Source organism: Aegilops tauschii, chromosome 7, assembly GCF_002575655.3.
Source record: "Aegilops tauschii subsp. strangulata cultivar AL8/78 chromosome 7, Aet v6.0, whole genome shotgun sequence".
NCBI lineage: Eukaryota > Viridiplantae > Streptophyta > Magnoliopsida > Poales > Poaceae > Aegilops > Aegilops tauschii.
The window spans coordinates 646,851,268-646,866,604 of NC_053041.3; the positions used below are offsets into that span (position 1 = coordinate 646,851,268).

The 15,337-nt window shown below is 43.8% G+C and overlaps 1 protein-coding gene across 1 annotated transcript in view; it reads left to right on the plus strand.

Moving 5' to 3' along the window:
• The first annotated feature begins 331 nt into the window (after positions 1-331).
• Positions 332-15,337, plus strand: part of LOC109786712 (uncharacterized) — a 70,927-nt gene continuing 55,921 nt past the window's right edge. Inside the window, exons 1-2 of the mRNA XM_045231636.2 lie at positions 332-673; positions 4,735-4,886. Coding sequence (XP_045087571.2) covers positions 332-673; positions 4,735-4,886 — 494 coding nt within the window. The remainder of the gene's footprint in view (positions 674-4,734; positions 4,887-15,337) is intronic.

Consider the following 15,337-nt stretch of genomic DNA (forward strand, 5'->3'; position numbering starts at 1 on the left):
CCCTCATGCTACAATCGTTAACCAAAATGCTTCAAACTAAGATGAAAAAAGCTTCAATCAGATACATCAAAAGCTGCAAGCAGTCATTGCCATGGCGGAGTGCTACAACCGTCGACATAAAATGCTACAACCCTTGATGAAAAAGCTTCAACCCGAAACGATGAAAGCATTAACCAAGGCTGCTACAAAGAAAAAAGCTGCAACCGTTGATAAAAAGCTTCGACAGTAGATGAAAAAAGCTACAACCATTGAAAAAGAAAGCTACAACCATACACTACATAACCAGAAAAGTTGCAACCGTTGTAGAGAAAGCTTCAATCGTATGTGCGAAATGCTTCAACCTGCGCGTGTCGCCACCGAGCCGCAATCACAGTGGATGGCTGGCGGCCCGTCGTCGACGCAATTTCGTGCAGCGATGAGCAACAACGGCGAGGGGTGGCGGCGGAGCTACAACCGGGGAGAGCTACAAGCGTCGCCGCTGCAAGCTGCAACCGCAGATGTAGTTGTTTCATGTGTCGCGGCGACGATGAGGACGGCCGGTGAGGGTTGGAAGCTGCGACAGGGACGGGCGGCGAGGGTTGGAAGCGGCGACGGAGACGGGCGGCGAGGGATAGGAGGCGCGGCGCGGCGCAGCCCGAGCGAGGGGATCGAGCCAAGGAAGAAGAAGCTGGGGGCAAGTTTTTTTTTTTGTCCAAATCCAACCGTGCACTGCTCGCATCGAACGGCTAGGGCTGGACCGGCCGAAACTGTTCGGCCGGTGCGCTGGCGCCTAGCATCGCCCTTGTATTTTACTGTTGCCGTTCGTTCGTTCTGAATGATTAGAGTCAGCTCGTGACATTGGCTAGCTGCGTGGTCGCTTTTGCGGTTGGTCGCGGGTTGGATTCCCACCTAGCCCGCAGCTTCATGTTGATTTTTCACAGAGCGCTACCTTATATGGGCCGGCCCAGGTCAGCTATCCCGTCGTATAGGAGCTTTTTTCGTTGCAGTGAACTTGCCTGCTGGGCCGACGAGAAAAGGGCCAGCGACAGCGACCGCGAACGATATATCACCGGCACGGCTCGGTTCCACGTTTTTTTGAGTTAGTACCACACCGCTCGGTTCCAAACGTAAGTAGCGGCATAAAAGTCCTGGTACTGACCGGGTTAATCGCCGAGGACAGCATTGACTGGACCAGCTAAGCTAGCTAGCTGGGCTAGCTCTGTTGAGGCATTACCAGACGACGCACTGACTGGACCAGCTAATTAAACGCTAGCTAGCTGGATTAGCTCTGCTGAGGTAAAAGCGTTCACTGGCCTGGCTACCCAGTTGAAGTAAGTCTTTTTTTTTCTCCCTTCCTTTGTTTTTTACTCCATCCTATGACAGATTTTGTTCATTTTCCTTTTTGATTTTTTCCCCCACAGACTATTAACATTTGCCTTGTGGTATCCTCGTCGCCCACCGTGGTCCCTAGTAGCAATAAGACTACAGTGGCAGCGTCGGCACCTAATTTGGCATGATGCAGCTCATAAACTTGGAAGCGTGATTTATGTGATCTAAAATAACCCAGCAACGATACTCCCATGCCACTGTACAGTGGCATATCGCCGGCGACGGCGATGAAACAACCCGAGGACAAACCCCTGAAAATCAGCCTCCCGGTCAGACGTAGGCACTGGGCCTTCCTTGGGTTTTTACTCCAATTGTACAATGGATTATGTTCCTTTTATTTTTTGATTTTTTTTCGCCCACAGACTATTAACATTTGTCTTGGGGTATTATCGCCGCCACTGTGGTCGCAGAGGCGTCTCCCTAGCAGCAATAGGACTACGGTGGTAGTGTCGGCCCCTAATTTGGCATGATGCAACTCATAAACTTGAACGATTGATTTGTGTGTTCTAAAACAACCTAGTATAACGACACTCTCATGCCACTCTATGGCGGTACGTCACCGGCGACGGCGATGAAACAACCCAAGGACAAACACCTGAAAACTAGCCTCTCAGTTAGGCACAGGCACGGGGCCACACAGATCCGCACCAGGGCACACAACCACATGAATCCCTGCCCAGATCCTTACATCTGCATACAAATAAGCCATATCCTGGCCAAGGCCCTACATCCGCTTGCATGCATGTACATAAACTGATGTGGCATGTTGGTTAGAAGTCTTTTCTCAAGAAAAAGTAACTTAGAAGATTAGCTTGAAGGTGCATGTCATGTAACCCGACAACTACCTAAGGTCATATCTAAGTATATCCTCCAAATCCCCCATTTGACCTCTCGAGGGATTTTGGACAAAATTTTGCACCTGACCAGGCCCAGTGAGCGCGAGGTGAGACGGAAACATACCAAAAAGAACAATCTCGCAAAGAATCTAAACTTGTGACCTCGCACGTCTAAACCTCATGTGCTAGCCATCACTAGTAGAAAACATGGTTCTAGTCCCGGTTTCAGAGGGCCTTTAGTCCCGGTTCTGGAACTGGGTCAAAACAAACGGCACTAAAGCCCAAAATCTTTAGTCCCGGTTTGCTTACGAACCGGGACAGAAGGGGCTCCACGTGGCCGCTACGGGACGCCCCGGCAGGAGGACCTTTAGTCCCGGTTGGTAACACAAACCGGGACCAAAAGGCAGTCACGCGTCAGCAGCTCCTAGGCGCTGGTGTTTCTGTTTTTCTAAAGGGAGGGGGTGGGGTTAGGGGTTTTGGAGGGTTAATTTAGGGGTTTCATATTGTGTGAGCTAGCTAATAGAGAGAAGTGACCTCTCTTTCTCCGTGCTTGGTCGACGCTAGCTACTATACATATAGAGAGAACTCGACACTCTAGCTAGTAAGCAAATGAAGGAACCATTAATTACACAAGATCGTCATGAACATATACAAAGAGAAGTGACCTCTCTTTCGCCGAGATTGGTCGAACAACAAGTTTTCATATATCTATCCAACGCTACTACATATATACAATATAACATCTCTTATAATCCCTAACATCTAAAATCAATTTCAATTTCCACATGGTATTCTCCCTTCTCATTTATGACGTGGTCAAGAAAGAATCCTGCCAATTCCTCTTGAATGGCTCGTATGCGATCATGTGGTAGGAGTTCATCCCGCATCTGCCACATCTAATTTAAAGAAGACATATATATGAATGAAACTCAATACACAATTGATGGTAATAAAATAAAATTGTGAATGTTATTGTTTACGTACTTCAAATTGTTTGTCAGAGAAGCCCCGCTGAGAGGTCGCATTGTAGATGAACTCACAAACATAGTGTCCACATAAATTATTCCCGCCTTCCTGCCGCAAACACTTTACGAGAAATAGAGTTCAATCAAACTGATAATCAAGCATGATAAATGGTATTGATGAAATTAGAATCAATGAGAGATGCACAGAACTAGCTAGTACTACTTACTTTCGGGTGTGTAAATCGCAGCTCTGTTTGCAGTCCCGAAACCATTCCGGTGAACTGTTTTCAAACCCTGCCAGACAAAGAAAATAATTACTTGATATCAGGAAATGAATAAAGTTGCCGATATGGTGCGATAATGATCAATTGAACTTACTTATGGAGCATTGCAGTCATGTCTGCATAATCCAGGGGATCTTTATGTCTCGAGTCTAAGACAGTTACTACTCCCTGGTCAAGCTTAATCTCTAGCAGAATAAAGTGGAAGCTACGCACGCATAACTCATCAATTACCTTATTATAACCTCGAGTAAGCGAAACCGAATATGCACAAGACAATAACACTCACTTGAAGTTGTAAGGAAAGAGTATTTTCCCTTTTTTTTGATTTCGAAGTAACGGTTGTAGCAAGTTTTCCTCAGTATCTTTGACTCTGTTTTTAACCGACCATTCATTTACGGTATTTGGGGTAATGAACCCAATGTCATAGATTTGTTCTTTTTTGCATTCGACGATCTTCAATCTGCATAATATAGTGAGGATAGTTATATATACATGCAATGAAAGAGCTAAGCTATAGAGACTTAATTACAGAAGTAATACTTACAGACAGTAGAAAGTCATGAGTTGTTTGTCGAGGGCCTTTTGATTGTATAATTGAAATAACTCCACAAATTCAACAGGCATCGGGCGACTCCAATGAGGTCGTGCTCCTCTTTAATTTTCACCATCAAACTATCCTTCCCAGACTTCCTACGGGTATCCATGTACCATTCATGCAATCTTCGCATCATCGTTGTTAGAGGAGGACGATCAGGTTTGACGAGAGGCTTCCCGTACTGGTATTCAAAAATCTCTACTACCACTAACATTTCAAACTCTACATCATCGCTCAGGTAATCACCAAGATTGGTACCGGGAAGTAGCCCCGGATGATTAGCGACGATATCACTAGACACCTTGAGCGGGGGGGGGGGGGGCACGATTGCTTCGCCTATTCGCCGAGCTGGGGAATTGTTTTCCCACTTCTTTGTTTTGGTAGCCTTGCATCACTGGAAGTACTTCCCGACCGCTGCGCTTCCTGAAATGTCTTTGCAATAACGCGCTCATAGTTGGATGGCGGCGGAGGGGGTGGTGGTCGCTTCAGGGCATCCAGAGTGCCCTTCACTTTCACCGGATCTACCGTTTCCTTCGGAGGTGGACGTTTTCATTCAAAATGGGCCGTCACTTCGGCAGCACTGATGTCCGTGTTGTCCTCGTCGGTCCTCTCATATGGTAACTTTTCCGGAGCCTTGAGGCTTGGACCGTATCTGAATTTCTTCCCGCCTCTGCTTGTACTGCTAGCCGCCCGAGCAGCGGTGTCTCTCTTCCGCCGTTGCTGACGCGGCGGAGTCCGCTGATAGGCCGGAGGAGGCGGAGGAGGAGACGGAGTGCTCCGACGCGCTGGTGGAGGCGGAGGATGAGGCGGAGTGCCCTCACATGCCGGAGGAGGCGGAGTGCCCTAATCACTCACCGGAGGAGGAGGAGGAGGCGGAGTGCCCTGACTCGCTGGAGGAGGAGGAGGAGGAGGCGTCCAGTTTGGAAGCTTGATGTACTCCTTCCTCCATAGACAGGTACTCCTTAAAGCATAAACCAGATGATTCTCCCCTTCACCTGTAGGGTAGTCAAGCTCCAGCTCCTCAAATCCCTCCATTATTTCATCAAATAAAACCTTGTGTGGTTTGTCCTGCTCCTGCTGCGTTGTGTTCCACCCCAGCTCAGCTGCTCCAACGACGGAAGGGTTCACCACAGCAGGGATCCGCTCTCCAGACTGTCTTTCACCGCCTTGGATCTTCTTCCCCGCTGCCGGCAGCCACGACAACTGCATTACCATCATCAACTGAGCAGATGACCTTGAGGACTACACGGGTCCGCAAGAGAGGTCGCACTCTTTCGTGTCTGCTTGCGTTATGCATCGCTTAATATGATGACATGCTACTTTATCGTCGTGTTCACCTATTAAACTCCGAGTCAGGTCCAAACTAATGCTGAAACTTGAGTTTTTAAATGGTTGCGGGGTACATATTGGGGCAGCAATCAGTACTATCTGTCTACTATCTGGTTAATCTCGGGTATCTACTATGAGTTTCCTGTTGGGTGCAAACAAACATTAAAGGAGCCATTATCTGTATTTTTTAACTAAAGCTATTATCTGCCTACTATCATTGGTTTTGGGTCTATCCATAGTTTGCTACCATCACTCTGGATTTGTGCATGCACTCCTTACATAATCTCACTATGTTTTATTCCTATGCATGTCAGTTATTGTACACAATGGAACTGAACATGTAGAGCAAAAGAGACGAGCCTTGCGTGGAAATAAAATTTCATGCAGCCGTCGCTCCATGGTGGGCGCAAAGGTAGCCCCCCTCCACCCATTTCGGATTGTAATCAAGAGGAAGATAACTGTTCTGAGGGGGATTCAGAAGGAGAAGACCACTTCTATTTACCCCATGAGGTCTTCGCTCTAACTTGGCATGCTGATGTTGGTAATATCATGCATATGGTGCCTTGCATTGCTTGCTTTATACATCAAATATGTCATCTGCTTATTTTAGACATGCTTTGTGTGAATGCCATCTGTTTAGTTTCTTTATCATATATGTGAATCATGCAATGCCATCTTGTTTAGCCAGGCATCATATATGTGAATTTTGCAATGCCACCCTGGTTAGCCAGTCATATTATATGTGAATTATATCATGCCATCCTTTTTTTATTACATGTTAAATTTGTCAACAATTTTAGTACATTCAATGACTCTTCCCGTGCATCAGCCATTCGGCACGGTCATGGAAAAATTTGGAGTGGAAACAAGGTCTTCAGAGCAGACAATGCTATCTGACGAAGCGCATGTCTTGCTGGTTATGGATAGCTCCTCAGAGGAGGATTCAGAGACAGATGACCAGTCCTATTTCCCCCCCGAGGTGCATGCTCTAACTTGGTAGGGTTATGTTGCTCATATCGTGCGTATGGTATCTTGCATTGCTATGTCATTTGCTTAGTTTAGACATGCTTTGTGTGAATGCCACCTGTTTAGTGTGTAATTACCATATATGTGAATTATGCAATGCCATCTTGTTGCAAGACATCATATATGTGAATTATGCAATGCTATCTTGTTGCAAGGCATTATATATGTAAATTATGCAATGCCATGTTGTTTAGCCAAGCGTCATATAAGTGAATTATATCATGCCATCATTTTTTTCTATTTCTCGTTGCATTTGTCGATGATGTTTGTATATTCAACTGCTCCTCCTATGCATCATCCATTTGAATTGGTGATGGAGAAATCTGGAGTGAAAACAAGGTCTTCAGAGCAGACAATGCTACATGCTGAAGCAGATATCTTGCTGGTTACAGATAACTCTTCAGAGGAGGATTCAGAGGCAGATGACCAGTCCTATTATCCCCCTAAGGTGTATGCTCAAACTTGGCAGGGTTATATTACTCATATCATGCATATGTTGTATTGCAATGCTTAGTTTTTACATCATATACACAAGATTGAATGCCATCTCCTTAGTTGACACATTATATATGCGATTGCCCTCTGCTCACTTGCTTAGTATATAAATCATATATTTGAATTATATCATGCCATGATGTTTACATAGACAGCATGTATCTGAATTATGGCATGCCAACCCATTTTCTAAAGACATAATATAGTTATATCATCTCATCCTGTTTACATAGTCATCATATTTTGAATTATGTTATTCTATCCGTGAATTATATCATGCCATCATGTTTCCATCGACGGCATGTTTGTGATTTATGGCATGCCAACCACTTTAATAGACACATCGTATAGTTATATCATGTCATCCTGTTTACATAGTCATCATATTTTGAAGTATGTCACTCTATCCTGTTTAGTTAGCCACCATACATCTGAAATTGTGTCATGCTAGCTGGTTTAATTAGCCATCATATATGTGAAATTATGTCCTGCTATTCTGTTTGGTTAGACAAAATAAATGTGAATTATTTCATGCCCTGTTTTCTTCCCTACTATCCATTGCACATGTCTATCTTACAATGTCTGTACATTCAATTACTTTTCTTGTTTATCAGCCATTTCAATTAGAGGGGGTGATGGCATTATGTGGGGGAGTAAAAACACGGTCTTTAGAAAAGATCGTGCTACCTGTCGATGCAGATAGAACCACGGTTGTACTTTCCCAAGAACCAGCCCCACCACACATAACCCAGACTCACGCAGATTGTATCCCTACCCAGTTGGATGGAGAACCAACTACACCCCTTCTAGCCCCAACCCTAGCAGATAGTAACCCAGTTCCAGTTGACACAGCACCGTCTCCACCACAGAGCACCGAAACACGAGCAGTTAGTAATGCAACTACAGTGCCCAAAGCACGAGGACCACCACTTCGAACCCCAAGTCAACGCTTAAAGCAGAAGAAGAATTGTTCTTAGGTCAGGTTCCGTAGCTATGGTTCATACTACTTTGCTCTTGCATCACTGTATTTACTCATACTAACTAATTTCAAATTTGAAGGATGCAATTGAAACTCCAATGGCACAACAGGTATGTTTGAAACCTGTTTCTTTAACGTGTTTGCTGTTGTAACTTGCTCTATGTTGATTTCAGTTTCAATTGAATAAACAGTCTTATATTCTGTCGTGTAGTTTCCCACACTTATATTCTGTCCATGCTGCTTTGACTTAATATATATGATTCAAACTGTCCCTATCTTGATTTGGCAAAATAAACGAGAATGATATAGACCATACAGTGACCATACTACATAGATATATGTTTGTTTCATGCTGTTATCCTGTCCACCTTACTACTGAACTGGTTTACCAAAATGAGTTTCATATACAACATGGTAAACCTATGATGTGTTTGTTTGTTTCTCTTTTAGAACGCAGATAAAATATTGGAGAAGACTACCCCGTTATGCAATGGTAAAGGAAGTAATGCAGATAAGGTTCAAGATAGTGAAACATCCCTGTTGGTCTCCAAGAAAGCTGATAGAAACTATATTGAAGACACTGAGACAACCTCAAAGTCCTGTCTTGATGTAGTGTTCGAGTTACTAGCTACTTCTGCTGGCACCAGCTCTTCGAACTCGTTGCCTGAATCAGTTCGGCTTCTTGAGTCTCAACTTCAAGTTGAGAGACATCGATCAGATGTTATGCAATAGGAAGCCGAAGGACTCAGGATGTCCCTTGAGAATTCAGATGCATACTTTCTGGTGCAACAGCAAGTGCTGGAGGATTTATGCGCCAAACAAGAGAAAGTTTATAAGCTTGCTAAGCATCTTGCCAGCATTATGGGTACCCATGATATTCTTTCTTGAGCTCTTCTGAAGTGGTTTCAGTTCTGGACTGTTTTGCTGCGGCGTTTATTTGCACTGGTCGCGAACTTTGACAATCAGTGTATATGATATGCTGCTTTGTTCCCTATATTTGCATTGGTGGCGAACTTTGATGCCCAGTGGATGTAATATATGTAATAGCCGTGATAGCCTAGCGTAAGTTGTTTGCTTATTTATTTCCATGTTGTTTTGTTTATTTCTTTGCTTGTAGTCAGTGCAGTTCTTTTTTCGCAGTTTGCTAGTGGCTGCAATAACCTATTTTTGAAAACTAGGCCACAATAACCATGGGCTACATATTTACTGTAGTTACCATGGGCGTCCTACGGGCCGTAGAAACAATGGGCCTTCTAAGGACCGTAGAAACAATGGGCCTTCTACGGGCCGTAGCATCAATGGGCCTTCTACGGGCCGTATGATCGATAGGCCAAACATGGGCCAATAGGCCGTAAACGGGCTAGATTTGGAATCGTCCGTTCATGGGCTGACAATAACGGGCCGTCGTTAATCGACCGTATTTGATGACGCTATGAAAACGGCCCAACGGATTAACGGGCTGCAAACGGGCCGATTGTAACCACGGGCTGAATTTGGCCCACAAGCAGAAAAGGCCAGTAACGGGCCATAAGTAACCGAATGCTGGAAATGAGCCCAAGAATAAATGGGACCTGAGAAGGTCGAAAGATAACACGGGTTGGAAACGGCCCAATGGAATAATGGGCCGTTAATGGGTATAAAGCGGTACACTGTTCATTGCGGGCCAGATTCACCACGGGCCGTAAATGGGCCAAGAGTTACAAATGGCCTCGTATGGGCCGAAAGACATCATGGGCCATATATGGGCCGGAAGTTACAATGGTCTGGAATCATATTGGACGGCCCAGATGAAGCTACTGGGCTTAATTCCGATAGGCCGTAATGGGTCGTGAGTTAGCGGGCCGTAAATGGGCTATATACGAACAGGTCGTTAACAGGCTTTCCATGGGCCGACCCGTTACCTTTAGACCAAGTCAAACGGGCCGGCCTTTTCACCGGAATGGGCCTCTGTTAGGCCATGCCACATGTCGACGTATCATAGGCGCCTCCTGTCCAATGAATGGATGACATCTGTCCCAACGGTGAGCCAACACGTGTTTCCTCCGGCCAATGAGAATTTAACACGTGGAAAATCCTCATTGGTCCGGGCTGTTAGCGGGTTATTGGATCCAAAACCGGACCCGATAGCTTAACGGCAACCCGTTACGGTGGATGCCACGTGTCGGTCACCCTTGATGAAAGCACTTCCATGACGCGCCATTTATCGTCATGGAAGTGGACACTTCCGTGATGATAATTTTGGTAATGTCATGGAACATTTCTACGTCAACACAGGTATGACTATCTTGATTCTATCATAAAATCGTCATGGGTGTACATGCATGACAAAAAACGTGACCTACTAAGACAAACACGTATCATCACGGAAGTGTATTTTTTTGTATTGAATACTTATGGTTACGCACAAGTTGGCAAGTTTTAATTATTAGTTGAAGTTGTCTACCACTAGCATTATCAATTTCCAAGTCATCCTTAACCGCGGACACCGCTTTCCGAAAGATTTAACCATGCAGGGGTGCTTCCAACTTTCCCATTATAAGTTGTATATGCATACCCTTTCCTCCAAGTTGTTGCTTAAGGTTAGATAATGGGATTCAAGGGGGCCCCATAATACCCCTCACATGGTAGGATGCACACATCAAAGAACATAATAACCAGATTGTTGGTGCTTAAGGTTGGCCAGAGTGGAATGAAACAATAGGGCAAAATGCCTAAGCCTTCCACCCTTAGCAACATTTTACAAGCATAACAATTAAGCATGATATTATGATGTCCCATAGATATCCATGTTAACACATGGAAAGAACCCTGCAACTGCAACTAGCAACACTATAAGAGGGGCTGAGCAAGCCATAACATAACCAATCAAAGGTTTGCTAGAATAGTGGAGTTTAAAGGATTTATCATGGCAAATTGGAGGATTGCGAACATGTTGTAGGTAGTGAGACCAAACGATAGCATCAAGATATCTAGCAAGCAAAGCTAGTAATGGTATAAAAGGTAACGATCATCCTTGATTGTTATCCTGCTTTTAAGAAGGTACAAACCATGAAGCGTAGTTCAACAAATCCTCGCACTACATATCGTTATCGAAAGCTATCGAGAAGAATAAAAAGCGGAAATAAGCAAACGATAGGGTAAACAAACAATGCATGGCATTATGCTCCATCAAATGGATGCATGACAAGTTTAGTATGTTTGCAATTTAGACTACACCACTAGCAAAATTAAATGAAGCCTTGAGTCATTTGTGGAATGACTGAAGTGGATACACATGTGCATTTTAAGTTATTCAATGATTTTGACTAAAATAGTAGTTCAAGTTGTTTAGGATGCATGAGCATGGCATATTCATGATGTACACATGATTCTAGTATAAATGCATATAAAGAGCATAGTAGATCTCTATATTTGAAAGGAATGATATTCGGAAGGGTTTTGATGCAAACAGGAAGGAAAATGATTTGTGCATCAAAATGGAAATCCATTATCACTACTGGAATGTAGGGGTTGATTAGCCCCAAATGCATATAAAATACATGGGGTTTGAGCTTAGGATGTAGAAGTTGTGATAAGATGAAAGTGTAAGGGCCTAGGAGAAAATTTGCAGCAAACATGAACATGATGTGACTAAATATTAACACAAGGATCACCAAAATAATCCTTGCAAGATTCTGGTCAGAAAACATATAACATTTGTCAAATTTCATTCAAGTATGATGAACTTGTGAAATTGAAAAAGTTGAGGGATCTAAACGCAAATGTGCCATGTGCAAGAATATAAAGTGCTCGAACCCAGAAACAACTAGCATAATTAGATTTATTGGATTGAACTAATTAAAATTCATATATAATATGACTATGTTCAAATTTGAATTATCCAAATTCAAATTAGCCAAATTTTAGTTATTTAAATGAGTTTAGGAATTAAAAAAATATTTAAATGGAAAAGAAAAGGCTTGGACTTATTACACCCAGGCCCAGCTAGCCATGAGGCTGACTAGTGGACTTGGGGCATGCCTAACATGGATGTTCTGTGGACGGAGAGGTGAGACACTGACATGTGGGATCTGGGCCCACGTGTTAGCCTAGCAAAAAAATTGCAAAAACAATGGGATGTCCTCACTAGCGCTGAGATTCAAACACAGGTCTATCCGATGAGTGTGAGCTAGTTCAACCAGCTCAGTTGGGCTCGCATGTTCGACACACAGCGTGCAAGTGGCCTTAGTGGTTGAACACGAGCCTGACAAGTGGGGCCAACACGTCAGCGGGAGAGAGCGGCATCACAAAGAATCGATCCGCGCAGATCTAATCTCGCGCGTCCAAAAGAGATCTAAGGGTGCATGATTTCTCATGTGATAAAGCAGAGATGGGGAAATAGGGCAGTGGCCCTTAGGAGTTGGTGCTAGAGTCATAAGGGCCCGAGGACAAACGCCGACGACGAATTTGGTGGTGGAGCAGACAGCTATAGATGAAGGAGTGGACAAAGAGTACAACTCCAGGTGCTCCTGGCTCGACGTAGTGAATGCCGACGAACTCTGTGGACATGATTGCAGAGGATGGGGTTGACGTAGCTCACAACAGTGTCATGAGCACGCTCTCAAGGTCTCGGGGTGGTTTGCTCAATCTAGGATCTCTCATGGTTCCATTTGAGAGGGGAAAGAAAGGGGGGGCAATGAGCATGTAGTTGGCATGGATTGGGGAGGAGATAATGTGGGAAGTGAGAAGAACTAGCACGGAAGGTCTCAGGTGCGCACACGAATGAGCTGGGCAGAGCACGCGTGTGAGGAGGAAGAAGGTGGTGTTGGGAAACATAGTAGAAAACAAAAAAAGTAGCCCTACGATCAAGACCCTAGATCACTATGAAGATGCATACAAGGTTAGATCAGATCATTGTCAACTTCGAGTTGCAGCGGAAGAAGAGTTGGTGTAGATCGTTGATGAAGTCCCTCAAACCATTCACGAGAGATCCCTCGAACCAAAGATCAAAAGCACGACCTCTCTTCGGATTGCACATGTATGAGCCGACAGCGCTTCATCATCCACAACTTGACTTTGCTGAAGGATTAGAGCAGGGAGAAGATAAACACACATGGCTTCTCTATTATCTTGATTGGAGAAAACTAGAACTAGCTCTAATCTAAATCAAGTCTAAATTAGAACTAGAACAAGGGAGAACTAGAGGAGGCACCCAAACAATAGAACTTGTGTGTCTCTAGGGGGCTTCAATCTAGTATATATAGGTGGAGGGAGTGGGAGGGGACACTTTGGAGGAGGGGATCCACTCTCCTTGCACTGGCCTAGGGCGAGGAGGAGTCCTCCCCCAACTCCAATTCAGGCCCCTTGCTTCTGCAAGAAGCTAAGGGGACGCCTATTATTGGGCTCACAAGCCCAATAACTCTCCCCTATTAGGCCTTATTGATATTTTATTTAGCTCATTGACTCTAAATAAATATTAGGGACTCGTAGATAATATCTAAGAACTCTATTGTTTATATTAGCTCCGCAAAAATAATTTCCGCATATATATCATTTTCGGTATTTCTCGAAACATTTCTGGTAACCCTGAAACGCTTTGTGTTTCTCTCGAAACTATGTATTTTATTATTGAAACTATTCAGGTAATATTTTCTCATTCCTTCTTCCTTTAACCGCCGTGTCAAAAGGCAGGCGCATCAAAGCGATGATGATGCTCTTTAAGACGCCGGTGATGAATGCAATTAACTTCTTCCTTTTTTGGTTGGCCATTATTCCCTACTAGTGCTTGCTTTTCTGCAGGCTGCTGCTGCTACTTTAGTTTTCATGCCTAATCAACCAATTCTCCTTTTATCCATTTGGTTGACACCTATTATAATTGCAGAGGATAAGAAGAACTTGGTCTCTGACCGTACTGTTCTTGCCTGTACACCAATCTCTGCTTCAACTATTGCATTTACTTTCATGTAACAGTCTTGTACCCAATGCTTCAGTGGCAATGCATCCTCAGCAATGGACTCCACTTGGTAGCGGTACAGTTACTACTAGCACTAGCATGTTCTCTTGCTTCTACAGAGAAGGAAGGAAGGACTTCAGAATTCAGATATCACTATTGTTTTTATGTGTAGGGTGTACCGTGTACGCGACGATCTTACGGAGAGAAAGCATTAATGTTGAAAGTAATATTATCCAAACTTTGACACCAGAAGAACACATAAAAGAGTCCTTCTGGAACACTCCAGAATTGTCAAAATAAGGAGGTACGTGATACGGTAAGTAAACGGACTCCGAAAAATCCGCAAAATATTTTTTATCAGTTTTGGAATATTTTAGAATTTTGGAAATAAAGAAACTCCCAGGAAGCGTCCCCTGGTGGGAAAAAGACACCATGGCGCTAGGCCCACCTGGGACACCTTCCGTACTTGGTTTTTCTCCCGTATGCTTGTCCTCCAAGATAAAAATCTATATATACTTCCCGAACCTGTTAACCACCGTATCATGAAGAAATCCTCTGTTCTCTTTTATTGCTGTTTTCTACCAGATTCAACTAGACCAACGTCATGTCTTCCTCACCCTTCAACAATGGAGAAGGAGAAATAAGGTTGGTTCAGGAAGATCTAAGGAGGGATGAAGCTGAAGAGGTTTCTATGGAGGAAGAAGAGGAAAGTCCCTTTGGGATTCACCCTCCGGCCTCTGAGAGGGGTAAACTAGCTGGCATCTCCACTCACCCTAATCCTCATGAAGCCATGGGATCATCAAACAATCAAGTGATCCTGGAAGTGCAAGAAGAGCTCCCACCAAGGAGGCCCTTACACAGGTTACATCGTAACAATTTTCATTATTTGATTCACAATTATGGGTTCGAGAACACTCCTCGTAGGCACATACCGTCCAACTGGGACATATCTCGGCCAAGAGAAAATAGTGCAGGAACCAAACCGTGGGGCCCAGAGAATAAACACATAATTGCTGAGGTGAAGAAAATAGTGAATTAATTCATCAAGCCCTTCGAGAGATTCAAGGGTTGAAGGATCTACTTATGGTTATATTGGAGAATACTACTTCATCACCATCATCTTCTTCACCACCAAAGGAGAATTGAGTATCGGGTATGGGCACTCCCCTTGGCTTCCGCCAAGCTTGGGGGAGGTGCCTCGGTATCGTATCATCCCACTATCTTTTTGCTTTTACTTATCTTAGTTCGATCTTTTGCTTTAGATGAAATAAAGTTTAGTTCGATCCTTTCTTCTTGGAGAGTTTGCTTAGTGATCTATCATTGTAATCGTGTGCAAGTTACATAATAAAGTTTAGTTTTAGTTTTTGCTTTCTTTACTTTCATGTTGCAAATAAAGAAAAGAGAAAGAGAAAGAAAAAGAGAAAGGAAATAAACGGAACAAAGGAAATAAATCAATATGATTATATACTAATCCTATGGTAGGTGATAGCACCACATAAGGAAAAGTATAAGTAGAAAATTTTATTAG